Here is a 27,762-nt window from a genome sequence, read left to right as displayed (position 1 = left end):
CACACATGGTGACACTCAGAGGTTACTCCTGGCTATTCACTCAGAAATCACCCCCTGGCAAGGGCCAGAGAGATAGTACAGCGGTAAGGTGTTTGCCTTGCACGCAGAACGACCTGAAGGATGGTGGTTCGAATCCCGGCATATGAGGAGTTGAGGCCTAACAGTCTCTAGCAGTCTCTCAAGAGGCCTGAACAAGAATGTAGCCTGCCTTTACTAAAGACAATCTAAAAGGTTATGTGAGGAATTGTGACATGTCAAAGGGAACACTGAGGCCAGTAACCTTGGGAGAAAAACATATTTTAGACAGAACATATTCTAGACACATCCCATGGGTTGGGAGAAGCAATTTTTGTTATCTCTGTAGCCAGGTGCTACGGGGGGTTATATTAGGGGATCATTGTTAATTATGTAGCTAGACAACTTGAAGGAAATAAAACTTATACTTATTAAAAAAAAAAAGACTTATACTGTATAACCAAAGGCCTTGAGAGGTTGCTCATAGTGTTTTCTCTACACTTCTTTTTACTGCTTTGTTTGCCCCCCCTGCCATGTATGATATATTGCCCTTTTATAATAATTATTGTCCTTTTTGCAATAAACAGAAGATAACTGGCTCTCACTAGTTTTCCCATTTTCTTTGTCTGTGTGTTGTGTGTTCTTTGTATGTTTTAAATCCGTACTCCCTTCAAGAAATTAACCCATGTTTGTGGTGTCCCTGCAGGGGCGATTTCTGAGCACAAAGCCAGGTCTAATCCTTGAGCGTTGCTGGGTGTGACCCAAAAACAAACAAACAAACAAAAATAAATCACCCCTGGCAGACTGAGGGGACCAAATGGGATGCGGGGAATCAAACCCAGGTCCTTCCCAGATCAGCTGCGTGCAAGGCAAACGCCCTACCGCTATCACTTTGACTCCATCATCTGTATTTTGTTTGTTTGTTTGTTTGGTTTTTGGGTCACACCGGCAGCGCTCAGGGGTTACTCCTGGCTCTATGCTCAGAAATTGCCCCTGGCAGACATGGGGGATGCCATGATTCTAACCACTGTCCTCCTGCATGCAAAGCAAACGCTTTACCTCCATGCTATCTCTCCGGCCCCCATCATCTGTATTTCTTTATTGAGAAAAGTGTCTGTTCATTTCTTCTTATTTTTGGGTGCGGTTAGATTTTTTTTTTCCTTGTTGACTTCTACAAGTGCCTTGTATATTTTAGATATTAACACAGTCAAAGGAAACTAGGACTAAGATACAAAGATTACCCACAGAATGGGAGAAACTATCCACCCAATACCCATCTGATAAGGGGCTGATATCTAAGGGTTGACTCTTGTCCTTTGCATACAACCTGCAGCTCTGCTGGGTGGGACCATATTGTTTTCAAAGTATTTAGCAGTTTTAGTTTTCAGAACCCATGGTACCTCAAAGATAATATGCAGTTTTAGTTTTCAGAACCCATGGTACCTCAAAGATAATATGCAGAGGCTGGGGAGCAAGTATAGGAGTTAATGTGCTTTCTAGACAGCTGGCTCTGCATTGCAAATGGTCTCCAGGTACTACTGAAAAATCCGGACGACCCGACCCCCCAGTTGCCCAGCACAGAATAGTGAAAAAGGCACGTGCTCAGCAAATTGCAGGCAAGTTCCAAGTTTAATCTGATCGATCAGAGGTTCGAAACATGCTCGGAGCAGAGCAGAGGTTGCGAACCCCAAGGTCTGAAATCAAGGGGTTTTTATACAGTTTTCAGGTGGGCTGTGTTATTTTTACAGAGGAAACAGGAATGGGCTTTGATATGGGGGAATCCGGAGGTTTTGGGGGTAGGTGTGAGTAGGGTCCAGACTTCAAGTCTCCAAGTGAGCGGGATCCAGACATTAAGTCTCCAAGATGTCTTCAGGATAATTAATGCAAGGTCTGTAAAACCATGGGGAGCCAGCAAATGGACCAGCACCTGTAACTCAGTAGATAAAAGACAAGCAGGTAGTTAACACAGAGGGGAGGGTGAGGGGGGAACATTGCATTGCATGAGAAAGAGACAGACAACTCCCATCAGGAATGTGTAGGGGAAAATATGTTTTTCACTTCTTTCACTACCAGGAGTGATCCCTGACCAAAGAGCCTAATTGGTAGCACAGTGGGTAGGGTGTTTGCCTTGAACTTGATTGACTAGTTAAGTTTGGTACCTGGCACCACATATGGCCTCCAGAAACTCAACTGGATTGACCCTTGAGCACAGAACCAGGAGTAAGCCCTGAACACTTTCAAGTGTGCTCCCAAAACAAAATCAAATACCCCTCCCTAAATTTATAGCTATTTATTTCTAAACTAATATTTATTCATAATTGAAATTTAATGCTTGCTACTAGACAGAAGTTCCTAGAGGCTTTATAAGAGAAGATTTGAGAAATTTCTTAAATCTGTGGGGGATTGGGGATGTTTTAGTGTCTGGGGGATGATGTTTTTAATGACAAAGGACACGTACCTTGGCAAACATAAGGCCACTGGTTTGATCCTTAGTGCTGCCCACATGTACCTGAGAGTTCCATTGACTTTCCTGTCTGGCACATAGACTCCCCTTTACAGCCAGAGATTGTGATGTTAGAGACTGGTGGCCATGTGCAAGGCAAGCACCTTACCATGTATTATCATTCTGGACCTAATTTTGATAAATATTTTATAACCCCAGAGCACTGAGGTCAGAGGTGAGCACTGTACATATTATTGAGACCCCTTCTATAGCACTGTGAAAGAGCATACCTCCCCTAATGTCCTGGAGACAAAAACAGCAAAGTGGGGAGGGGCACAGCGTGGCTGGGGTGGGGGGAGGAACAGCAAAGGGAAGAGATGAGACATTTAGGAAATCAGAGCAACTTTATTTGCTTTTTAAGGCATTATTGAGCTGGAGGTTAAATTTGTGATAAAGTGGGGCCGGAGAGATAAGGTAAGGTGTTTGCCTTTCATGCAGGAGGTCATCGGTTCGAATCCCGGCGTCCCATATGGTCCCCCGTGCCTGCCAAGAGCAATTTCTGAGTCTGGAGCCAGGAATAACCCCTGAGCACTGCCGGGTGTGACCCAAAAACCAAAAAAAAAAAAAAATTTGTGATAAAGTGTTCTAAATTTATTAAAGGTAAAAAAAAAAAACAAAAACAAAACCCCATGGCTGTGTATGATTATGCCTTCCTTCCTTCCTTCCTCCTTCCTTCCTTCCTTCCTTCCTTCCTTTCCTTCCTATCCTTCCTTCCTTCTTTTTTTCTTTCTTCTTCCTTTCTTTCTTTCTTTTTCTTTCTTTCTTTCTCTTCTTTCTTTCTTTCTTTTTCTTTCTTTCTTCTCTTTTCTTTCTTTCTTCTCTTTCTTTCTTCTTTCTTTCTTTCTTTCTTTCTTTCTTTCTTTCTTTTTCTTTCTTTCTTTTCTTCTTTCTTCTTTCTTTCTTTTCTTTCTTCTTTTTCTTTCTTTCTTTCTTTCTTTCTTTCTTTCTTCTTTCCCCCTCCCTTCCTTCTTCCCCTCCCTCCCTCCCTCCTTTCCCTCCTTCCTTCCTTCTTCCTTCTTTCTTTCTTCTTCCTTTTCCTTCCTTCCTTTTCTTTCTTTCTTTCTTTCTTTCTTTTTCTTTCTTTCTTTCTTTCTTTTCTTTCTTTCTTTCTTTCTCTCTCTCTCTCTTCTCTTTCTTCTTTCTTTCTTTCTTTTTTTTTTTTTTTTTGGTTTTTTGGGCCACACCCGGTAACGCTCAGGGGTTACTCCTGGCTATGTGCTCAGAAGTTGCTCCTGGCTTGGGGGACCATATGGGACACCGGGGGATCGAACCGCGGTCCGTCCAAGGCTAGCGCAGGCAAGGCAGGCACCTTACCTTTAGCGCCACCGCCCGGGCCCCCTTTCCTTCTTTCTTTCTTTCTTTCTTTCTTTCTTTCTTTCTTTCTTTCTTTCTTTTCTTTCTTTCTTTCTTTCTTTCTTTCTTTCTTTCTTCTTTCTTCTTTCTTTCTTTCTTTCTTTCTTCTTTCTTTCTTTCTTTCTTTCTCTTTCTTTCTTTCTTTCTTTCTTTCTTTCTTTCTCTTTTTCTCTTTCTTTCTTTCTTTCTCTTCTCTTCTTCTTTCTTCTTTCTTCTTTCTTTTTCTCTTTCTTTCTTTCTTTCTTTCTTTCTTTCTTTCTTTCTTTCTTTCTTTCTTTCTTTCTTTCTTTCTTTCTTTCTTTCTTTCTTTCTTTCTTTCTTTCTTTCTTTCTTTCTTTCCTTTCCCTGAGTCAGCTGTATGCATGATAATTGCCCTCCCTGCTGTGCTAGTGCTCTGGCCCTTATGCTTTTTGCTTTTTTCTTTAATGTGTAGTTAACTTGTTCTCAGTGTGGCTTGTTTAAATTCAACATTGGCCTCTCCTTCCTGAAAAAAAAAAAGAAAGAAAGAACACTGCAACATCCTTCAGGAGGGGAAAAGCAAATTATGAGCTGTTATTTATAATGGTGCCATATATACCTATATAATTATAGTTATGAAAGGAGCTGATTCAGTTAATTTAAGAAAAATTTTGTAGGGGAAAATATTTCATATAGTCTGCCAAGAGCTACAGTTTATTAAAACAAGCCTATTCCTGCTTGTTCCTGAACAATTCACATCAAAGGAGATGAACTGTAAAATACCAGGTCTGGCATGTACAAACTAACTTTTTTAAAGCCAGCCCTTTACAGAGTACTCACAAGTAAATCTAAGGTGCCACTGTTTTCTGTAATGTCTGGGTTTTTTGTTTGTTTGTTTGTTTGTTTTTTGGAGGGGACCACATTAGCAAAATGCTCAGGGTTTACCTCCTGGCTTCTCCTCAGATATCATTCCTGGCAGTGCTTGGGGATCATGTGAGATGCTGTGATCTAACTCAGGAAGGGCTGCATGCAAGGCAAGTTCCCTACCTGCTGTACTATCTTTTTGCCCCAATGTTTTTTGTTTTGTTTTTTTTTGGCCACACCCGAGGTGATGTTCAGGGTTACTCCTGACCTCTTGTGCTCAGAAATCGCTCCTGGCTTGGGGGACCATATGGGAGTGCCAGGGGATCTAACCATGGTCCATCCTAGGCTAGCGCGGGCAAACCAGATGCCTTACAGCTTGCATCACCACTCTGATTCCTTGTTTGTTTGTTTGTTTTTAGGTCACACCCGGTGGCACTCAGGGGTTACTCTTGGCTCTGCGCTCGAAGTCACTGCTAGCAGGCATGGGGGACCATATGGGCTGCTGAGATTCGAACCATCATCAGTCCTGGATCAGCTACATGCAAGGCATATGCCCTACCGCTGTGCTATCTCTCCAGCCCCTGTCTATCAGTTCTATTTGGATGTTCCTTGAATTGATGCTTTTGAAGTGTATAATCAGATCCTGTACCATAGGGGCATTAGTTATACTATTTGGTGAACGTATTGCTAGCCTTTTACAGAGGGTAAAGCCGAGGCTTGGAGGTTATCCCCCAGCTAGTTCTTGATGTAGTTAAAAGATGTAAAGGAATCATCAGGCTTCTGGAGCCTGGATATTATAGGTAGGAGGTAGGGGACATGCCATGCATATGACTAACATGGGTTTATCCCTGGTACCATATAAGGTGTGCCCTGTTGGATTAACCCAATGCCACTCCACTCAGTATACACCTGGAGCCATTTTACTTGTTGGTTGTAAACATAGAATGTGTGTGTGTGTGTGTGTGTGTGTGTGTGTGTGTGTGTGTGTGTGTTTACTTGAAATGGAAACTTCTTTGAATGTAACATCTTGGATTGGTGTTTAGACTACTTGATCTCCACCCCAAGGTGTGGTCTGGTTCTTTCTAATAAAAATCCCGGGTCTCTTGCAAATGCTCTCCTGCAGTTTGCGGATTTGGAATTCTTCACTGAGCTGAGTGGAAGGCTTTAGTGTTGGAATTCCCGAACCTGTTTCACTCCTTTCAGTGTTGTCTAGATTTTATTTCCTGCATCGGTGTTTGCTTCCAGACTCATGTCTCTCCAGCGTCCTGGCTTTGGAGCTTGAGGCTTTGCCTGTTCCATCTCTGGAGAGCCTGGCCTTTTGAGTATCTTCAGAAAAAACTCCTGAGCACTGTTGGGTGTCCTCCCTCCCACCAAAATAACAAAGCCAGAAAACACACCATGATACTTTTTCTTTGGTATTGTTTTGGGGCAACACTTGGCAGTGCAGAAATTACTCCTGGCTCTGCTCTCAGGAGTTACTCATGATGGTGCTCAGGTTCCATTACAGGAACCGAGGATCTGACCTGGGTCAGTTGTGCTCTCTCGCTATTGTACTTACTATCTCTAGCCCCATGATAACGTTTTTCTAGACAGATGGCGGAGGTTTAAAGGGATTTCAGTAGCAGGGTGTTAAGGCTACTGTTTAACAGACTCTTCAGAAGAAGGAAATAAAAGTATTAAAAGTTTATTAGAGCTTAGTACTGAGCACCCTCCAGCCAGAGACTAAGAGAGCCCCAAGCTTCTTATTTTTATTGATTTATTTATTTTTTTTTTGGTTTGTTTTTGAGCCATACCCGGCAGCGCTCAGGGGTTACTCCTGGCTCTGCACTCAGAAATCGCTCCTAGCTGGTTCAGGGACCATATGGGGTGTCGGGATTCGAACCACTGTCCGTCCTGTTTGCAAGGCAAACGTCCTACCTGCTGTGCAATCTTTCTGGCATCCCCAGCTTTCCTTCCTTCCTTCCTTCCTTCCTTCCTTCCTTCCTTCCTTCCTTCCTTCCTTCCTTCCTTCCTTCCTTCCTTCCTTCCTTCCTATTTTAACACACACATTATATGTTCTTGCACAGGCCTGGAGATACATATCTACATTCCCATCTTATCTAAAACGAAGCAGCTGGACAGGAATAGAAAATAGCAGTTTGTGACATACATCAAGTTCACGAGCTCGACCTCTACAATCCTAATCTTGAGAGCTATCAGCCTTGAGAGAGAAAGAGAACGAGAGAGCCCATTTATTTTCCTTTCTTAGGTGGTCCGTCAATTTATTTATTTTTTGATTTTGGGGTCACACCCGGCGGCGCTCAGGGGTTCCTCCTGGCTCTGCGCTCAGAAATAGCCCCTGGCAGGCTCAGTGGACCATATGGGATGCTGGGATTCAAACCACCGTCCATCCTAAATCGGCTGCGTGCAAGGCAAACGCCCTACCGCTGTATTTCTCCAGCTCCAGGTCGGTCCATTCTTTTTTTTTTTCTTTTTCTTTTTTTGGTTTTTGGGCCACACCCGGCGGTGCTCAGGGGTTACTCCTGGCTGTCTGCTCAGAAATAGCTCCTGGCAGGCACGGGGGATCATATGGGACACCGGGATTTGAACCAACCACCTTTGGTCCTGGGACAGCCGCTTGCAAGGCAAACACCGCTGTGCTATCTCTCCAGGCCCAGGTCGGTCCATTCTTAGTGTGCTTCCTTATTAAGATATTATCCTGGGGGCCCCAGAGAGATAGCATGGAGGTAAGGTTTTTGCCTTTCATGCAGAAGGTCAGTGGTTCGAATCTCGCCATCCGCATATGGTCCCCTGAGCTGCCAGGAGCGATTTCTGAGCCAGGAGTAGTCCCTGAACGCTGCTGGGTGTGACCCCCCCAAAAAACAAGATCTTCTCCTGGGGGAGGGAACCAGTGCGGTGGCGCAAGCGGTAAGGCGTCTGCCTTGCACTTGCTAAACTAGGACGGGCCGTTGGTTCGATCCTCCGGCGTCCCCATACGGTCCCACAAGAAGACAGGAGCGATTTCTGAGCGCAATAGCCAGGAGTAACCCCTAAGCCTCACCGGTGTGGCCCAAACCCCGAACCCCCCCCCAAAAAAATCTTAGTCTGGAGCTAGCCAGGCACGTCCCCACATCCAGGCGAGGTTTTCCTCGGCTTGCAAGCTTGCTGCGCTACGCTGAGCTGGGCTGCGCAGTCTCATAAAGGCTCCCGTGCATGTGCCCATTGATAAGAGTAGATAAGAGTGCAGAAAGCAGAGCAATCAGGGCGCAGTCTGGCCAGTAGTGCGGGTGGCTTCCCTGCGCTGCTGTGGGCGCGAGGCCGCCCCCTGACGCTAGCGGAAGTGCGAGCTCCGGGGAAAGTCGGCTCTGTGGCTTCAGGGGGCGTTGCCTGGGGCGGGAGGGGGCGTGGTCCGAAGAGAGGCGGGGCGGGGCCCGGGGTGGGTGAAGCGGGCCTGCGGCGGGCAGGGCGAGTCTGCTGCAGGGAGGGGCGTGTTCTAAGGCTCTACGGGGGCGTGGCCTGCGGCGGGCGGGGAGGGGCCTGGCGTTGGTTGTTTTCACCCAGGCCGCGTTGCAGCCCAGCTGAAGCTGAAGCTGCCTGGCGTGGAGGGAGGTGCGATCCGGTGCAGGGGCTGCGCTTGAGGCCGGAGGATTTCGATTATTTCACCGCCCAGAGCCTCAGCGGTGCTGGGGCAGCGCCGATCGCACCCGCCGGGCTCGGCTGCCGGCCGCGATGTCAGCGCAGTGCTGTGCGGGCCAGGTGAGCGCGGGATTGGGGTGCCCCGCTGGACGTGCGTGGGTGGGTGGGCACGCTGCCTGCTCCCCGGTGTGCAAAAAAGCCCCAAAGGGGAGCAGGTGGTGACAGATCGCGCGCGCGGGGCCGACCTGACCCTGGGACCAGGCTTGGGGGGGGTTATGCCTGAGCTGGGGGGCTGCTCAGCAGTCGAGGGGGGGGAGAGAAAGTGGGGAACCCCGAGAGGGAACCCCGAGATCTTCCCGTCTGGCTCCTGAGACTTGATTAAAGGCGGATCCTGGGGTGAGTCGCCTCTGCCCCCCCCCCCCCGGATGAGCTGGTGAGCCCAGCTCCAGCGTACCCCGCCTTGGCCCTGCCTGTCTATTGGGGTGTGAGCCCTGGGAAGGAAGACTTCGGGCTTTGGGCTTTGCGTATTTTCTCTTTCTCACGCCCGGAACGCAAATCGATCCCCGGGCCCAGGGCAGGTTGCGCTTGGCATCTCGCAAGATTTGCAGCGCCTTGGAATCTGGCGCTTTGACAGCTTCTTTGAAAGCCTCCAGGGCATCAGGTGTGGGTGTCAGAAAGATGAACCCGGGTCCTGAATTTCCCCACCAGGCTGCCCACCCAGGTCGAGCTTGGTTGGGTCTTCCAGTCCCTCCTTGCAACAGAACTTGCTCGAGCCTGTTTGCTGGATTCTTCAGACCGACTAGGTCTCTATACACTTCAAATCTCTTATTTCTCTGTCTTTAAATCTGGGTGTCACAGCTCATGAACCCACTGGCTAATAATAGTGCCTAGGTGTGGATTAATAGTAGGTTTTAATCTTTTCATACTGGCTTTAGGGATTCACACACATTAGTAACTACAAAAGCTAAAGGTAGATAGATAAAGCCTTCTGGACTTGCAGTTTTCTCCCTACTGCGTGGGGGTGTTTCCAGAAATGATCTGCTTTCAGGAGTGTTAGGTTCAGATGTGTTCATTTTTTCCTAATTCTGCCTGACTGCACTCAGAAAAGCACATAAAGTGATATGTGAGTTAAACTGTGGGTTCCTGTAACCTGCTGATTACACTAACTGATAATCCCCTTGGGTTTTGAGGTCTGATAACCACTCTTGGGCCAGCATTCAAGCTTTACCTTTCCGGCAATGAGGAAATTGGGGGTTTTGATTTTAGGTATAATGATTTGCCCTCAGGTGCAGGGATGCTGAGGTCAAAGGCCGTTTCCAATCTGTTCTGAAGTTCAAGAAAACTTCGGCAAATCTTTTATTGTTTCCCCATTCTTTATGACACTTTCCCTGTGGTTATTATGGTAATTGTGGATACCTGGGCACACCTGCCCTCTCTTCTAAGCTTTTGGAATCCTCTTGAGGGATTTTTTTCTTTCCTTTTTTTTGGAGGGGGAGGAGGGGTGAGGGAAAACAAGACAGATTTAGCCTCTGAAAGCTATTCTTGGGACTCAAGTGCCTGGTCAAAGAATTATCAGTATGTTTGCAGTTGGGGCAGCCTTTAATTTTAATTTTTGTTTTTGTTTTTGGGACACACCCAGTGGTGCTCAGGGACTACTCCTTGCTCTGAAGTCAGAAATCACTCCTGGCAGGCTTGGGGGAACATATGGGATGCCGGGCATCGAACCTGGGTTCATCTCAGGTCGGCTGTGTGCATAGCTAATGCCCTAAAGGTTTGTTTTTGCTACAGTACTTCCCAGCCTTTTCGACTTTGGAAAAAAACTAGATCTTTGTCAGTCATCACAGGAAATTTGGATTCTGCTTTCCCAGGATTGCTAGAGGTATGGGTGTGGGCATAGTGGTGAAAGTGCTGGAAGGGTCTCTCTCTCCCTCTACCTCCCTCCCTCCCTCTCTCTCTCTCTCTCTCTCTCTCTCTCTCTCTCTCTCTCTCTCTCTCTCTCTGTGAATATGATGTCATATGAAATGGACTTTTTGGGTTTTGAACCACATTCAACAGAGCTTAGGGCTGATTTCTGGTGGTGCTTCTGGGGTACAGGGGGCACTATATCAACATATGTGTTACCCAAATAGAAGCAGGGTCAACTGCATATGCCCTGGCTTTGTGCTAAAGAATGATTCCTGAGGGTACTGGGGATGCAGGAACCATGTGTAATTCTGGAGTCTAACTGGGTTAGCAGCATGTAAGGTGAGCACTCTGCTTGCTGTACTTTCTCTGGCCCCATGATTAAGCCTCATTAAAAAAAGTTTGTTGAATGTTCAACAATAGTGCTCTCAATTCTGATACCAAAAACCAGGCGTTAGTATTCTACGAGATCTCCTCACTACCTCCACATTTTAGATGCCAGCCACAGTTCTGGGGCCTCTGGATGGGAGATGAAGTCTATGGATTTAGTTTTTTTTTGTTGTTGTTGTGGACCCACACCTGATGGTACTCAGGGATCATATGGGGTGCTGGGACTTGAACCTGGGTCAGTCATATGCAAAGCAAATAAATGCAATGTTCTAATGCCTTGTCCCCCTCAAATCTGTTAATTTATCTCCAGTTATTTAAAAAGTGTCTTTTTTTTTTTTACTAGATTTACAGAGATGCATGCATGTGTGTGTGTGTGTGGGGGGGGGGGGTTTGAGCCACACCTGACAGTGCTCAGGGTTTATTTCTGGTTCTGTGCTTAGGCTCAGAAGACTATATAGGTATAGGGTGTCAGATATAAAACCTGGGTTGGTTGCATGTAAAGCAGGTGCCTTATCTCTATACTATTTCACTGGTCTTAAATGTATTTCTTACTTTACAAGACCATAGCACCTACGTGGTAGGAGCTAGAAAAATGGCGACAAGGAAGACAAAAGCAACTTTGCTTTTAGGGATTGTTTGTTTGTTTGTTTGAGAGTGCATTCTATAATTCCATAGTGTGGGAACAGTGACAGTGAGAACAGGGTGGTGTAACAAGTGTGAGAAGCAGAGCAGCCTGGAGGACACAAATCCTGTCTGAGATCATGCTCCTGGAATCTAGACTGATTCCCGCCCATGTCAGGCCCTAGCTGAAGCTGGTACAGTGAGAAAATGTTGGGAGAATTTGAATGAGGGAGCCAAGAATAGGTAGTGGTATCCCAGTGACAAGTCAATGGACTGAATGGAGCCCATGCTCTGCCTGACGCCTCAGTTTCATTCTCTGGTACCACATGGTTCTCCAAGCATCACTCAGGGTGGTCCTCTCAGCCCAAAGACATATAAAGAACAATTTAAAGATGAAGTTTCTGGGGCCAGAGAGATAGCACAGTGAGTAGGGTGTTTGTCTTGCATGTATCTTTCTGGGTTCGGATCCCAGCATCCTATATGGTCTCTTGAACACTACCAGGAGTAATTCTTGAGCACAGAGCCAGGAGTACCCCATGAGCACTGCTGTGTATGGATCAAAAACAAACAAAAAATGGTGAAGTCTCTGGATACTGTGAGGAGTTGCTTGTTGGGAAGTTATCAGCTTCTTTGTTCAGTGATGTTTGGAACTACCTCCAGGTGCCTGCTGGGCTGAATTCTTGATTTCAGCTGGGAGCACAGCCCTCCTGGTCCTAGCTTGGTCCTGGCGATGCTGCAGGAGTGATCGGTACATAGTGTAGATGTTCATTTTAGAGCCAGTGCTGGAATCTTGTATGGATGAGATATGAGATGGGGATTGAGCATGATTTGACAGGTTTGACCTGTGTACCTGGATGAGGGAGAGGGAGGCAGACAAGGTGGGGAAAGCTCCTAGTTCTCTTTTTTTTTTTTGTTTGTTTGTTTTTAGGTCACACCTGATAGCTCTCAGAGGTTACTCATAGCTCTCTGCTCAGAAATCGCTCCTGGCAGGCTCAGGGGACCATATGGGATGCCGGGATTCGAACCACCTTCTGCATGAAAGGCAAATGCCTTGCCTCCATGCTATCTCTTCGGTTCCCTAGTTCTCTTTTTATTTACGGTGCTTTGTTATCATCGAAGGGGAGGTGACAAGTCACCCGTGGACTGTGAGTTGAGAGGATTGTAAGTGGGAAATTGGGGGCTTGAGACCTTGAGCTAAGGACAATAAGGAAAAGCTATGCAGGGCAGCATTGAATCTGGTCTTGGATGTGGAAAATGTTAATGGTGAGGGCTACTGTGATGCTTTCCGCATTCTTCCCTTTAACTTCAGTTTTCCTCCATGGTGCCTTAGGTGTGACAGCCCTTCCAGGCTGGTTATGAGTGTGTTACGTGTGATAATCAACGTACATTCTTATTTATTTTGGTTTTTGGGCTACACCTAGCTGTGCTCAGGGCTTACTCTGGGCTCTGTGCTCAGGAATCATAGTACTTGAACCATATGGGGTGCTGAGCATCGAACTTGGGTGCAAGGAAAGCGCATTACCCTACCTGCTAAACTATTTCTTCAGTCCTGACATTAGTTCTCTAGACAACAGAGTTTGGCACAGTCAGGGACTGCCACTGTTTGTTGTAATCCCCACTGCATCTATGGATATCGCTGTTGTTTTGTTTTGTTATTGACTGCTAGTACCAAAAATCTGAAAATCTATACGAAAGCCCCAAATCAGAATCCGACTTAGGTTTTGCTTAGATATGGCTGATGGACACTAAATGGCAGCAGAGGTGACACAGTGGTCCTCCATGCCTCTGGGTACCACCCACTGTAATGGTCTCTTGGGTTCTGAGTGAGAAACTGTATTTTTTTTAAACTTTATTTTATTTATTGATTAATTGGTTTTTGGGCCACACCCAGCAGTGGTGCTCAGGGGTTACTTCTGGTTCTGAACTCAGAAATCGCCCTGGCAAGCCAGGGCTCATTTGGATAAGGGGAATCTAACTGGTTCCTGCATGCAAGGCAAGCCTCCTACCACTTTGATTATCTCGTTTTGCTATCTCTCCGGTCCCAGAAACAGCTTTTTTTTTGGAGGGGGGGCATACCCAGTGACGCTCAGGGGCTACGCCTGGCTATGCACTCAGACATTGCTCCTGGCTTGGGGGACAGTATGGAACGCCAAGGATCGAACTAAGGTTTGTCCTGAGTCAGCCACATGCAAGGGAAATGCCCTACCCCTGTGCTATTGCTCCAGCCCCAGAAACAGCTTTTTTTTTTTTTTTTGGTTTTTGGTTTTTGGGTCGAACCTGGTTGTGCTCAGGGGTTCCTCCTGGCTCTGCACTCAGAAATCGCTCCTGGCAGGCTCGGGGGACCATATGGGATGCCAGGATTTGAACCACTGTTGTTCTGCAGGCAAGGCAAACGCCCTACCTCCTTGCCATCTCTCTGGCCCCAGAAACAACTTTTTGATCCTTCTGATGTGGGGAGAATTTTGGACTAGTTATGGCATGGTAATGTGGGAGAAGCTAGTGATAGAAAATGATGGCATTAACTGTTAAAAGTGTATTGAGGGGCCAGAGAGATAGCATAGAGGGTTGGGTGTTTTAGCACAGAGGGCTGGGTGTTTGCCTTGCATGCGGTCTACCTAGTTCAATCCCTAACATCCCATATGCCCCTCCTCCCAGCCTGCCAGGAATGATTTCTGGCTCAGAGTCAGGAAAAACTCCTGATACCACCTGGTAATACCCCTAAAACAAAAACAAACAAAAAGATGTATAACTGAAAATTCTAGATGGACATTTCAAAGCAATTTGAGAATGAAGTATGGCAGGACTTAACTCCAGGCAAGTGAAGGTATTAATAACCTATAGCTAAAGGTTATTCATGCCTACGGTTTGCTCTGTTTCTACCTAGGTCGTATTGCTCATTTTTTTAGGATTCTGCAGAGTGAGTGATGTTCTAAATGGCCTCTTTTGGCAGTAAGGTCAGTAAGTATTTGGAAAGCCAACCTGAGAGATAGTGCAGGAAAAAATTAAGGCACTTCACTTGCATGATGCTAGCCCCATTTTTGAATTCTGGCACCTCCTGGTGTCAGTCTGAGCACAGCCAGGGATCACTCCTGAGCACAAGCCATGAATAGCAACTGAACATGACTAGGTATGGGCCGAACATTCCCCCCCCCCACCAAAATGAAAAAAAAAAAAAAAAAACCCAAAGTACTAAGAAAACAGTTCACTTGACTGATGTTTTAGGATAGTGAAGTCAGGCTTTGAACGTTGGTCCATCTGATTTGAGTAGGATTCTTCACTGCCAGACCGCTTTTCCTTATTATTCTTTTTTTTTTTTTTTGGGGGGGGGTCACACCTGGCATTATCCAGGGGTTACTGCAGGCTTTGCGTTTCTGGCAGGTACGGGGGACATTATGGGATTTGAACCACTGGGGATTTGAACCACCGACCATCTTGGCTCGTCTGTGTGCAAGGCAAATGCCCTACTGCTGTGCTATCTCTCTGGCCCCTTTTCCTTATTATTCTAATTGCAGCATAAATAATTACTGAGTTATTGTTTTCTGATTGTTGTTTGTGATGGTACTAAGGCAGTTTGGGATAAAATAGCTGTGAACCAGTTTGGGTAGATTGTCAGGAATCATGGGTAAGTGCAGGTTCACGGCTTCTTCAGACCCTGGCCCAGTTAAGCTACCAGTAAGTCTCAGCCCAAGTTGTGCCACCTATGCTGAGGTTTGTTAGCAGGCACTGGTACAGCCATGCAGTCAGATCTGAAGCTTCCTGAAGTGCCAGGTCTTTGTCCTACTCAGTACGCGCCGATAGGCAAGTTGGGGCAAGTTGGGGCAACATTTTAGAAAGTAAAACTTGACCAAATTTGCCAGATCAGCAGGATCTCATGAATGCATCAAGCCATCAATGCTCAGTTCTTTGGGGGGAGACTGTTCTTGTAAGGACAGGAATGCCCAAGCCAAGTTATTTCCAGCCAGATCTTATTACTTGAGCATTGATTTACCCCATTGCGAGCCCATTTTTATTGCCTGTCATGTTAATTAGCAAAGCCCCAAGGATTAGCCATCATCAAAGATAAATAAAGCCAGAATTTAGTTAAAGCAGTAAAAACAGATTTTATTCCATAACCACTGACAGCAGCTGAAAGAGGTTAGCTCATTTGCAAGGAGGTGCCTAGGAGATTTTTGTTTTGTTTTGTTTTGGGGCCACACCTGGTTTAGGCTTTTCGCCACACTCTGCATTCAGGAATCAGTCTTTGCAATGATCAGGGGACCATATGAGGGACTGAGGCAAGTGTCTTACCTGCTACTGTCTCTCTGTCACAGGAGTTTTTAGGATTTGAAGAAGAGAGGGGGGCAGGTAAAATGAAGGAGGTGGTAAAGGGTTGTCTGTATATATGGGAATAGGGAAGAGGTCAGCTGGTCACTTACTCAGAGCTTCTTAAACGCTTTCATTCTAGACCTCATTTTGCCCCAGAAATAGTTTTCCTTCTTTTTGGTTGGGGAATGGGAAGGCTCCCAGGTGGTGCTCAGAAGATCTGGAATCTTCTCCTGGCAGTTCTTGGCTAACTGGGCTTGTGACTCAATGCAAGGCCTTGAGGATTTAGTGCTACTCAGGCCCTGTGCTACTGGGGATATTCATTACATCCCTGGAAGTATTTGGGGGAACTCTAGGCTTGTTCCCAGCCATATTCTAGATTGAACAAGGCTTGCATCTCAACTCCTCTGCTCACTCTCGGACCCAATACATTTATTTTAAGACAAAATAAATTTTTTGGTCACACTCGGTGATGCTCAGGGGTTATTCCTTGCTCTGAGCGCAAAATGTTTTAGTGACTACCTCCCATCCTCCCCCCCATTCAGTAACCCCATATAGGGTCATGGCCACAGATTAAAAAGGTAGGCAGTAGTTGGGGTGGTAATCATATACCATCTGTCTACTAAAAATGGCAAGGCAGTCCCTGTCTTTCCTAAGAATTGCATTTTGCAAGGAAGAGAATAAGTCCTTGAGAAATACTCTGTGCATCTCAACGAGACGGAGGAAAGATTCAGAGTTACAAGCCCTTCTCCATAAAGGCCTGAGAGGAAGGCAGATTTTGCACCTGTCAGAAAATTTCTTTGGAAAATTGCAGCTTTCCAGGAGAGTGTATGAAAGGTGGAAGGTGACAAGTGAGATTGTATCAGGGATACACACAGCCTTAGTCTGCTAGAGGTCATGGTAAAGTTGGGTCAAGCTCAGGGGTCAGGAGTGAGTCCAATGCTGAGACTTCATGCAGTTCTCAACATTATTATTAATGATCAGACCTGGGGCTCTTTTGAGTTTGACTTAACCAAAGCACATGCAGGAGATGTGTGGCCTGAGCTGAGATGTTAGCTGGACTAGGTCTTGCTCGTCAAAGTAACTGGCCAACTTCAGAGGCTTGAAATGCACCTGTACAACCTTTAGGAAGATATCTTTGAGTAAAATATGTGCCACATAGTTGTCCTTTCCTTTGAATAAAACCCTACTTGCCACTTTCCAGGCCAAGTTGGAGGAGTGCTTTGTCAGTAGCGACCTTCCTCTTGTTTGGAGAGTTCTCTTCGGGGCTTGGGCCATCTGGTGTGCTAGAATGGTTTCCTGGTCACTGCCCACGTGGGCTTCCTCTCTCCCCGCAGGACACAATGACTGGGACCATGACCCAACCTCCCTGGACTTTGTGACATCATGTGTTGCTTCCACCTTTGGAAGGAATCCAAGCACAGAACTTTATTCTTTCCATGACCAAAACTTTCTGGGACAGTGAAGGGTAGTTGTGAAACAAATCACCTGGAGATAATAGTCTATGCTCTATTTTCATTTAAAATATGCAAAATTAGGATTATGCAAGAGCTTGCTATGTGAACAATTGCAATTTTTGTTGTAATTTTTGGTTTTATTTTGATTTGGCTTTTGAGTCACTCCTGTTGGCTTACTCCTAGCTCTGCACACAGGAATCACTCCTAGAGGACTTTGGGAGGAGATGGGGGGGAATCATACAGGATGCTTGGGATCTAACCCGGGTTGGCTGCATGCAAGGCAAGCATGCTACCTGCTCCCAGAAGTACTTTATCACTCTGGCCCCAGAAGTTTTTATTTATATAGTGTGTGTGTGTGTGTGTGTGTGTGAGAGAGAGAGAGGGGGGGGGGAGAGTGATAGAGAGGGGGGGAGAGAGAGAAGAGAGAGAGTGACTGACTGACTGACTGACTTGGTTTTCTTGAGCTATTCCTGGCAGAGTCAGTTACCATATTTGTTGCCTTAACTAAACCTTTCCCCTGCACTATCTCTGATCCTGTGGAGGAAGTCTTTTTGTTTGTTTGTTTAGTTTTTGTTTGATTTTAGGCCACACCCTGAGGGACTCAGGGGTTACCTCCTTGTTCTTTTCTCAAAAATTATTCCTGGCAGACTTGAGGGACTACATGGCATGCGGGGAGATTGAACCTGGTTGGCTGCATCACTGGTCAGCCTCATGCAAGGCAAATGCCCTATGGAGGAAGTTTTTAACATGCATCAGCTACACTTATGCAACCGTTAATGTTTTCTGGGCTTTTGTGAGGGTGAGGACTTAAATTGAAACCCTTGATTTCTCCCAAGGTGATAAGTGAATTTGAAGTTAATAGTTTTTGATAGGTTTATGTCTTCTATTTCTATCCCCTGGGAATGACCACTGAGCACAGAGCTGGAATAGCCAGGCTTGATTCAAAAACAAACTAAAACAAATGGGTTGGAGCGGTGGTGCAAGCTGTAAGGCATCTGTCTTGCATGCACTAACCTAGGACGGACCATGGTTCGATCCCCTGGCGTCCTATATGGTCCCCCAAGCCAGGAGCGATTTCTGAGCGTATAACCAAGGGTAACCCCTGAGTGTCACCAACACCAGATGTTGCTCAAAAACCAAAAACAAAAAAAAAAAAAAACCAAAAACCAAAAAACAAACACAAAAAACCAACCAAACAAAAAGACTTAGACAGATAGTTCAGAGTGTAAGGCATTTGCCTTGCAATGTGGTCAACCCATATTCAATCCCTAGCATCACATATGTCTTGAGCACCACCAAAAGTGACTCCTGAACACAGAATCAGGAGTAAGTCCTGGACAATGTCAAGTGTTACTGCTCCCTTGCCCCCTGAAAAAAAAGATGAAAAAGTCCTTTTCCTTCATTAATTTATTTTTTGGGTTTTGAATCACACCAGGTGGTACTGGGGATCAAACCCAAGTCAGCCACGTGCAAGGCCAGCATCTTACCTGATAGTCCAATCTTACACTAGTCCAGTGTCCCTCCCTTTTTAATTTTGTTTTGTTTTGTTTTGTTTTTGGGTCACACTTAGCAGCAGCTACACCTGGCTCTGTGCTCAGAAATTGCCCCTGGCAGGCTCAGGGGACCATATGGGATGATAGAATTCAAACTTCTGCATGCAAGGCAAATACCCTACCACTGTGCCATCTCTTTGTCCCCCCTTTTTGATTTTTGGTTTTTGGTTCACACCCAGTAGTGCTCAGGGGTTACTTCTGGCTCTACACTCAGAAATCGCTCCTGGCAGGCTCGAGAGACCATGTGGGATGCCTGGATTCGAACCACCTCCTTCCGCTTGCAAGGCAAATGCTTTACCTCCATGTTATCTCTCCAGCCCTCCCTTTTTGAATTTTTATGAAGAAATTAAATGTTACATTAGGTAGACTTTTATGTAAGTGGTCAGTTACTAATGTTGCTATTAGCTATATTCTATTTCCTATTATATTGCATTTCTTTGAACTGCAGGTGTTCGATATTTGGAATGAAAAATTAATAGCTGGAAATGAATGATTAGCCTCACTTGTATTACTTTAAGTAGCCTACTCTAGGTACCTAAACTCTGGACCATGATTTTATAGGGATTATAACTGAATAGGGAGGTTGAAGAAATTTTTGTTTTACAAATAAATTTATGATTTATTGTTAGCAACTTTATTTGTATAGCTATTTTATATACCTAGGATCACTTAAAAATTTTTCAGGCTAAAAGGAATTTCAAGTGGAAAATGTTTAAGAAGCCCTGTGCTCTGTAATTTTATTCATCTGATTGCTTTTTTTTTTTTTTTTTTTTTTTGATCCTTATATGAAACATTAAACTTGGGGCCGGAGAGATAGCATGAAGATAAGGAAAGCATTTGCCTTGCATGCAGAAGGATGGTGGTTTGAATCCCGGCATCCCATATGGTCCCCCGAGCCTGCCAGGAGCAATTTCTGAGCATAGAGCCAGGAGTAACCCCTGAGCTCTGCCAGGTGTGAACCAAAAACAAAAACAAAAAGAAACATTAAACTTAAATTTTTTTTTAAAAGGAAAATAAAGGGATAGAGAGCTTAGTGGACAGGAGTGCATGCTTTAAAATAAATTTTTTTTTAAGGTTTTGGGTCATATTTAGTGGTGCTCAGAAGTTATTTCTGGTTTTGTACACAGGAGTTATTCCTCACAATGGTAGGGGGACCATATGGGATGCCAGAGATCAAACCCAGGTTGGCCACATGCAATGCAAGTGCCCTGCCCACTGTATTATTGCTCCAACCTCTGATGTGCCTACTTTCTGAAGAAAGAGGAACTTGAATCCAGGCCTGCTGTGTCTGAGCACATGGGATGGGGAGATGGTTAGGTTCAGAGTCAAGTAAGTTTATTAGAGTGTGTTCTTGCTAGATTGATATAGCTGAAACCTTCAAAGAGAAACATTTCCTTCCTTATGCTTTAGCACAGTTTTGGGGAGCCTTTTCTTTGGGGGGGGGCTGGGTTTTATTTGGTGCTCAGGGACCATCTGCAGTGATGAATTTTCTATGCATTTTGCTGTTAATTTGAGGTGAAGATTAGATACTGAGGATAATATAAATCAAGTTACATAATTGAGCTGGGATACTTCTTAATGAAACATGTTTTCTAAGTACTCCAAAGTGATAGCTGGAGTGAGTGTAGTGGTAGGGCATTTGCCTTGCACAGGGTTGAAAGAGTTCAATCTTCAGCACCACATATGGTCCTTTGAGCCCTTAGCACAAAGCCAGGGATCAGCACAAAGCAAGCCCTGAGAACTGCTGGATGTGACCCCAAAGCAACAACAGAAGATTTAAAAACATGCCTAGGGACCTGGGAATACTTCTGGTAGATTGTGAGTCTTTAAGAGTTTGATCCCGGGGGCCGGGAAGGTGGCGCTAGAGGTAAGGTGTCTGCCTTACAAGCGCTAGCGTAGGACGGACCGCGGTTCGATCCCCGGGTGTCCCATATGGTCTCCCCAAGCCAGCGACGATTTCTGAGCTCATAGCCAGGAGTAACCCCTGAGCGTCAAACAGGTGTGGCCCCCCCAAAAAAAACCAAAAAAAAAAATAAGTTTGATCCCGGGAGATAGAGGGAGGTAAGGCGTTTGCCTTTCATGCAGAAGGTCATCGGTTGGAATCCCGGTGTCCCATATGGTCCCCTGTGCCTGCCAGGAGCAATTTCTGAGCATGGAGCCAGGAGTAACCCCTGAGCACTGCCGGGTGTGACCCAAAAACCACACACACACACACACACAAAGAGTTTGATCCCTGGTGCCCAAGTGTGATCCCATTGAATTTTGGAACCATAACTGACCCTCATTATTATGGAAACAACAGTGGCAAAGGGGCTGGGCTATTAAGTAGAACAAGGCATTACAGTGCATTACAGTGGGTGTAAGTATTTTATTCTCTATAGTTTATGTGCCAGCAAAATTTTGTTCCTTGGGTGGTTTGTTTTTTTGGGGGGGAGGGGCAGGAGCTACTTCCAGCTCTGTGCTAGGAGAAGGGAATGTTTGCTCCCAACAATGCTGGAGAATATATATTGTGCTGGGTTAGGACTAGGGTCACAGCTAGAGACAAAGCAATTGCTTTAATCCCTATGCTATCTCTCTGGATCAGTAATGATATTTTAAAGCATTTTATACCATAATCTGGCCAGAAGTTGGTACTGTACGTGGGTAAGAAATGGGTGATTTGATTACATCAAACATCTGTTAAAATTTTAAAGGAAAAAGACTTTACTTTGATCTTTTCTTCCTATAACTTGCTTTATAAGATTAAAGTTGAGTTGATGTTTAAGCAAAACAGCTGTTGTGGTCAAACTCAGTGAGTGTTTATCACTAAATAAATTTTGGAACAAATTGTGGGTTTGCTGCAAGGACACAATATATACTGCTAAGTTGGCATTTCCCCCCCTCCCCTTGAGGAAATTGTCTAGTCAAAACAAAGGTAGCACAAACACAATACATACAATCTCTTAACTCTTGTGCAAAGGTAACTAAGAAAGGACATCAAATATCATTTTTGTAAACGGGACAAGTGCACTGGAAGGACGCTGTGGGATTTATTTTCCAGCCTTTTGTTCTCTCTTGGAGGGCTGTGATTAAGGGGGGGCTGTGTCTCCCTAAGCTCTGATCCTCCCTCTCTGAGTTTCCACAAAACTGGGGAAGAATCCAGTCTTTTGTTCTTGACTCTGGCACTCCTCGAAGTCCCCCTGTGGCAGTCTCCTGAACAATGGCAGTATTTTGTAACCATAGTAATGAAAATGTAATGGGATTCTCTACCAATATGGGTTTTCTTTGGCTTTGAGGCATTATCCCTAAGGTCTCCAGGACACAGTCAGCTTATCTCTTTTGCTGTTTGGAAAAAAAAAAAAAAGCTAACAGTGCCTAAAGCAATGAATTGATAAATATTCATTGGGAACCTAGCATGGCATAATGTATAGGATTCCCGGTGGATTTACATGCTTGGAAATTATTAGAATTGAGACTGGATTTTCAGGAGCATAACATATCTTTGAGTCAGAATTTCTTCAAATAATTTGAGGCTTCACAGAAATAACTCGCGTTGAGGTTTGTGATTCTCAGCTTTGGGTTTTTGTGCCTGGAAAATGGGAGGAACTAGAGATAGCTCTGGAGAAATTCTCCCTGGGAGTAGAGCTTGTGCAGGAAATATTGGGGAGTGCTGGATTCCTAGAAAATGGGATCTTGAGGTCCATGCAGTCTTATGACAGTGGAGTGAGGAAACCAGTCTAGTGGGAGCAGTTGGGATTTCAATGGAATGTGATTTGGGGGATGAGATTTTAGGCAGGTGCAAAGGTAAAGGGAGGAGCAGATTACAACCTAAGAGACTTCAGACAGGAAAATCAGATACTATACAAAATTTAGTTAGTCCAAGAGTACTCTCAATTCCCTTAGTTTTCCCTTTTATATACTATCCCAGCGGTAGGGATATGTACCCGGCCATTGTGAAAGGACCCAGATTCAATCCCTAAGGGTCCCCCGAGCTGAGTGATTTTTGAGTACAGAGCCAGGAGTAACCCCTGAGTGCTCCTGTATGTGGCCCAAACCTCCTCCCCTATCCCTTCTTTACCAATAGCCCCATCCCCAAATTATTCTTCTGTTTAAGATCTGTTGAATGAAATTTTATTCTTTGGAAATTTCTAGAATGGCTAGTCTGGCTCAGAAGAGACCTGAAGTTTTGCTATTTCTGTGGTAATTCAAGCTTTCTTTTTTTTTTGGGTGGCGGGCACACCCGGCAGTGCTCAGGCTGAGCTCAGAAATTGTTCCTGGCAGGCTCCTCAAACTTTCTTTTCCTTTTTCTTAAAACTCTTTGACTTTTTTTTTTTTTAAAGCCAGTCAAATTGAGCAGTGGGGGAACTCTTTGACTTTTAAACATGAAATGATTTTTATGAGATATAAAATCATTTATTTAAATCATACTTATTAAATCATATATTTTTAAATAATATCTTTGTGTACCATGATTACAAGCATGTTTGTATTGGGTTTCAGTTATATAAAAGAATACCCCCCTTCACCAGTGCAACCTTCCTATCACCAATGCCCTCCCATGTCCCTCCACCTGCCTGTATTTGAGACAGGTATTCAGTTTCTCTCACTTACTGCCATTGTCATGGTAGTTGTTAACGTAGTTATTTCTTTCTGGTTTTTGGTTTTTGTTTTTGTTTTGGGGTCATACCCAGCAACACTCGTGTTACTCCTGGCTCTGCACTCAGAAATCGCTTCTGGCAAGCACGGTGGACCATATGGGATGTTGGGATTCAAACCACCATCCCTCCTGGATCAGCTGCGTGCAAGGCAAATGCCCTACCACTGTGCTACCTCTCCAGCCCAAGTGTAGTTATTTCTCTAACTGCACTCACCACTTTTTGTGGTATGCTTCATTCATATTGAAGGCCAATCCTTCCAGCCCTCATCAAACTTTATTTCCATGGACTTGCCATTGGTTTAGAATAGTATAGCGTTTCAGAGGGTTCACCTCACACCTCTCTGTATACTGTTACCACATCCACCACTGAAAGCTCAGCACCACCCTGTTTGTGGTGACTTAGGCAAATGATGAAAACAGAAACTCAGGAGAGACTTTAAAATCACTGCAAAGTGAACTTCTATTGTTTGAGCCCTTTAGCATCGAGGAGCTCACTGCTATTTTCCCCGTTGTTGGCTTTCTCAACCTTTACTTATGGGGGAAGTTTGTATCTTGCTTCAAAGAGACAACTGCTTGAAAGGAAGCCAAGCAAGGTGATGCTGGCAGATTGTCACCTGGAAAGTGTTGATTCTTCTGTGATAGGCTTTAAGGCAGGGACTAGAACCAGAAGGCGATTTAATGTAAGGAATTTGCTGTTTTCAAAATAAAAAAGAAAGGGTCAGAGAGAAAGAGCAAATCTCCAGGGTGGAGAGATAGCAAATCTCCAGGGCAGAGAGATAGCGAATCTCCAGGGCGTTTGCTTTACACTTGGCCAACTCAGCACAGACCTGTGTTCGATCCCCAGCATCCCATATGGTCCCCCGAGTCTGCCAGGAGGGATTTCTGAGCGGAGAGCCAGGAGTAACTCCAGAGTGGCGCTGGGTGTGGTCCAAAATCCAAAACCAAAACAATAAAAGAACTAGAGAAACAGGAGTCAAGGGCTGACTGCAGTGAAGAAAATGCCTTGGCTGTAGAGATCTAGAGATCTGGAGGCTGCTTCTGCTGTTTGACTACTGTTTTACACCTACATTATTGTCATGGGGGCCCCACATCTTGCCGTTGCTACTGCCTGGTTTGCATCCTGCATTCGGCTGGGTAGCAGACCCCTCACCCCCAGTACTTCTATCTCAATTTCACCTTTCAAATATTCTGGATATTACTAGTGGTGTTATTGCCAGTGAAAGTGGCTTCTTCAGCACCTTTCAGATGCTGAAGGTGCCTGAAAAGCAAGGCCAGTGAAAGTTGTCTCTGTGCACATGCCCAAAGCAATGATGGTGACTGATTGAGTTAGAGACCCTTGACCCTTATACTGGCTTTGAGACACTAGACCCAACATGCTTCCTGCCATCTTGATTTGAAACCCCTGAGTACCAAGTGTGACCCAACATTTAAAAAAAAAAATCATTCTTGGGTTTATTCATGGCAGTGCACAGGAGTTTGTAATGTTGGGGATTGAACCCAGGTCAGCTGTGTATAAGACAAATAAATGTCCTACCTGCTGAACTATCGCTCTGGACCCTCACTGTTGATTTCTTTTTGTTGTTGTTTTTAGTTTTTGGGTCACACCTGGCAGTGCTCAGGGGTTACTCCTGGCTTTATGCTCAGAAATTGCTCCTGAAAGTCTTGGGGTACCATATGGGATGCCAGGATTTGAACCAGCTTCTGCATGCAAGGCAATTGCCCTACCTTCATGCTATCTCTCTGGCCTCACTGTTGATTTTTTTTTTATATTTTTATTTAAACACCTTGATTACAAATATGATTGTAGTTGGGTTTTAGTCATGTAAAGAACACCCCCCTTCACCGGTGCAACATTCTTACCACCAATGTCCCAAATCTCCCTTCTCCCCACCCCACCCCCGCCTGTACTCTAGACAGGCTTTCCACTTCCCTCATTCATTCACATTGTTAGGATAGTTCTCAGTGTAGTTATTTCTCTAACTGCACTCACTACTCTTTATGGTGAGTTTCATGTTGTGAGCTGGACCTTCCAGCCCTCCTCTCTTTGTCTCTGAGGAATATTGCAAAAATGTCTTTTATTTTTCTTAAAACCCATAGGTAAGTGAGACTAATCTGTGTCTATCTCTCTCCCTCTGACTTATTTCACTCAGCATATTAGACTCTATGTACATCTATGTATAGGAAAATTTCATGACTTCATCTCTTCTGATGGCTGCATAATATTCCAGTGTATATATGTACCATGTTTTTTTTTCTTTTTTCTTTTTTAATATTTATTTATTTATTTGGCTTTTGGATCACACCTGGCAGTGCTCAGGGGTTACTCCTGGCTCCATGGTCAGAAATCGCCCCTGGCAGGCTCGGGGACCATATGGGATGCCAGGTTTCAAACCACCATCCTCTTCCATGCAAGGCAAACACCCTACTGCTGTGCTATCTCTCGAGGCCCTGTACCACAGTTTTTCTTTAGCCATTCATCTATTGAGAGGCATCTAGGTTGTTTCCAGTGTCTGGCTATTGTAAACAGTGCTGCAATGAATATAGGTGTGAGGAAGGGATTTTTGTATTGAATTTTTGTATTCCTCTGGTATATCCCTAGGAGTGGTATAGCTGAACTGTATGGGAGCTCAATTTTCAGTTTTTGGAGGAATCTCCATATCGCTTTCCATAAAGGTTGGACTAGACAGTATTCCCACCAGCAGTGAATGAGTTCCTTTCTCTCCACATTAACTGTTGATTTCCAATCTTTCATGATGTTCACAGAATTTTTCTGACTGTGCAGTCCTCTCAAATCAATTGTCCTGTAAGCCAGACTAGGATCTGTTTCCGTGATCATCGCATTCTAGGCACCCTTAGTCAAATTAACACATGTCCTATAAATAAGAAGTGTTGCGGGGCCGGGCGGTGGCGCTAAAGGTAAGGTGTCTGCCTTGCCAGCACTAGCCTAGGACGGACCGCGGTTCGATCCCCCGGTGTCCCATATGGTCCCCCAAGCCAGGAGCGACTTCTGAGCGCATAGCCAGGAGTAACCCCTGAGCGTCACCGGGTGTGGCCCAAAAACCAAAAAAAAAAAAAAAAAAAAAAAAAAAAAAAAAAAAAAAAGAAGTGTTGCAAGTTGTGAGCTCTTGTGAAATGGAAAAAGGATGATCTGAACTGGTTGGAAATTTGTGACGCTGGATTTTTGTGGGTGTGACTGAGAGCACACTGGTTAAACTGAGGTGTGTGATTTTGCAGTATCTGGTGTTCTGTTTCCAGTGAGACTGTTTTGCAGGTTAACATGCTCTTTCAGATTGTTTCCTAAAATTGTAGGCGACAAAAAGATTTACTTTATCCTTTTAGGGTCTCTGGCTGTGTTCAAAAATTGATTTGACAACACAGATTAATAAGGATAAAGCAGACAGAATGAAATAAGTCAGAGGGAGAGAGATAGACACAGAATAGTCTCACTCATCTATGGGTTTTAAGAAAAATTAAGGATATTATTGTAATAATACCTAGAAACAATAGAGTGAGGACTGGAAGGACCGGCTCACGATGTGAAGCTCATTACAAAAGAGTGATGCATGCAGTTAGAGAAATAACCACACTAACAACTACCATGACAGTGTTAATGAGTGAGAGAAGTAGAATGCTTTTCTTGAATACAGGCTGGGGTGGGATGGGGCATTGGTGGTGGGAATGTTGCACAGGTGAAGGGGGCTGTTCTGTTTATGACTGAAGCCCAACTACAATCATGATTGTAATTATGGTACTTAAAGATTTTATTAAAAAAATAAAGCAGACATAGTTATTTACTGTAAGTGTTTTTATGACATTGGAATTCTCATAAGGAAAATAGCTTTCCCCCACTCCCATTTCTTATGCTAGAACCTGGTACTTTTATAATTTAGATGAAGAAGAGAGATGCTTGTGGGAAAACTGGGAGAGACTGAAGGCAAACAAGAATTTTTTTTTTTTGGGGGGGGCCATACCTGGTGATACTCAGGGATTACTCCTGACTATGCACTCAGTAATCATTCCTGGCTTGGGGGACCATATGTGACGCTGGGGATAGAACCATAATGCTTTTATCCCAAAAATTTTTTAAATGAGGTCTTGAGATAATGTTCTCTCAAGTCTTCCCTTGATAAGAACGTTTACAATTACTTTCTCCCTTCTCCTGGTACGAGGAGGTTCTCTTTCATTCTGGGATTGGAGTGCTAGCACAGTGGATAGGGCATTTGCCTTGCTTATACCTAGCCAAACTGGGTTTGGTCCCTGGCATCCCATATGGTCCCCCCACACCCTGCCAGGAGTGATTCTTGATCTCAGATCCAGGAATAATCCCTTAGCACCAAGGGATATGGTCTCAAACAAAAAAACAACCCAAACAAACAAAAAAAAAAAAACCCCAAGAAAATACTATCGGTGCCCCTGCCTTATACCCCATATAATCAGTGTGTCTACAAGTAGCATGTTTTGGGGGACAAACTCTCAGTGCACATATCAGTCTGATAAAAATACTTTTGTGGGTGGGCCTGGTCATCAAACCCAAGGGTTCATGGAGACAAGGTAATAAGGCTAATCTGTTCACACCCCATTTGCTGAGGGAGG

The 27,762-nt window shown here is 44.8% G+C and overlaps 2 protein-coding genes across 2 annotated transcripts in view; one reads left to right on the top strand and one right to left on the bottom strand.

Moving 5' to 3' along the window:
- CMYA5 (cardiomyopathy associated 5) overlaps positions 1-27,762 on the bottom strand; it is a 707,985-nt gene that overhangs the window by 50,915 nt on the left and 629,308 nt on the right. The gene's annotated exons all lie outside the window — the stretch shown is intronic.
- SERINC5 (serine incorporator 5) overlaps positions 8,273-27,762 on the top strand; it is a 111,926-nt gene continuing 92,436 nt past the window's right edge. Inside the window, exon 1 of the mRNA XM_049766088.1 lies at positions 8,273-8,428. Coding sequence (XP_049622045.1) covers positions 8,402-8,428 — 27 coding nt within the window. The 5' untranslated portion in view covers positions 8,273-8,401. The remainder of the gene's footprint in view (positions 8,429-27,762) is intronic.

This window comes from Suncus etruscus, chromosome 2, assembly GCF_024139225.1.
Source record: "Suncus etruscus isolate mSunEtr1 chromosome 2, mSunEtr1.pri.cur, whole genome shotgun sequence".
Taxonomy (NCBI): Eukaryota; Metazoa; Chordata; class Mammalia; order Eulipotyphla; family Soricidae; genus Suncus; species Suncus etruscus.
Note: the sequence above shows the minus strand (reverse complement) of the source record. Positions and strands in the feature narration are given on the sequence as shown.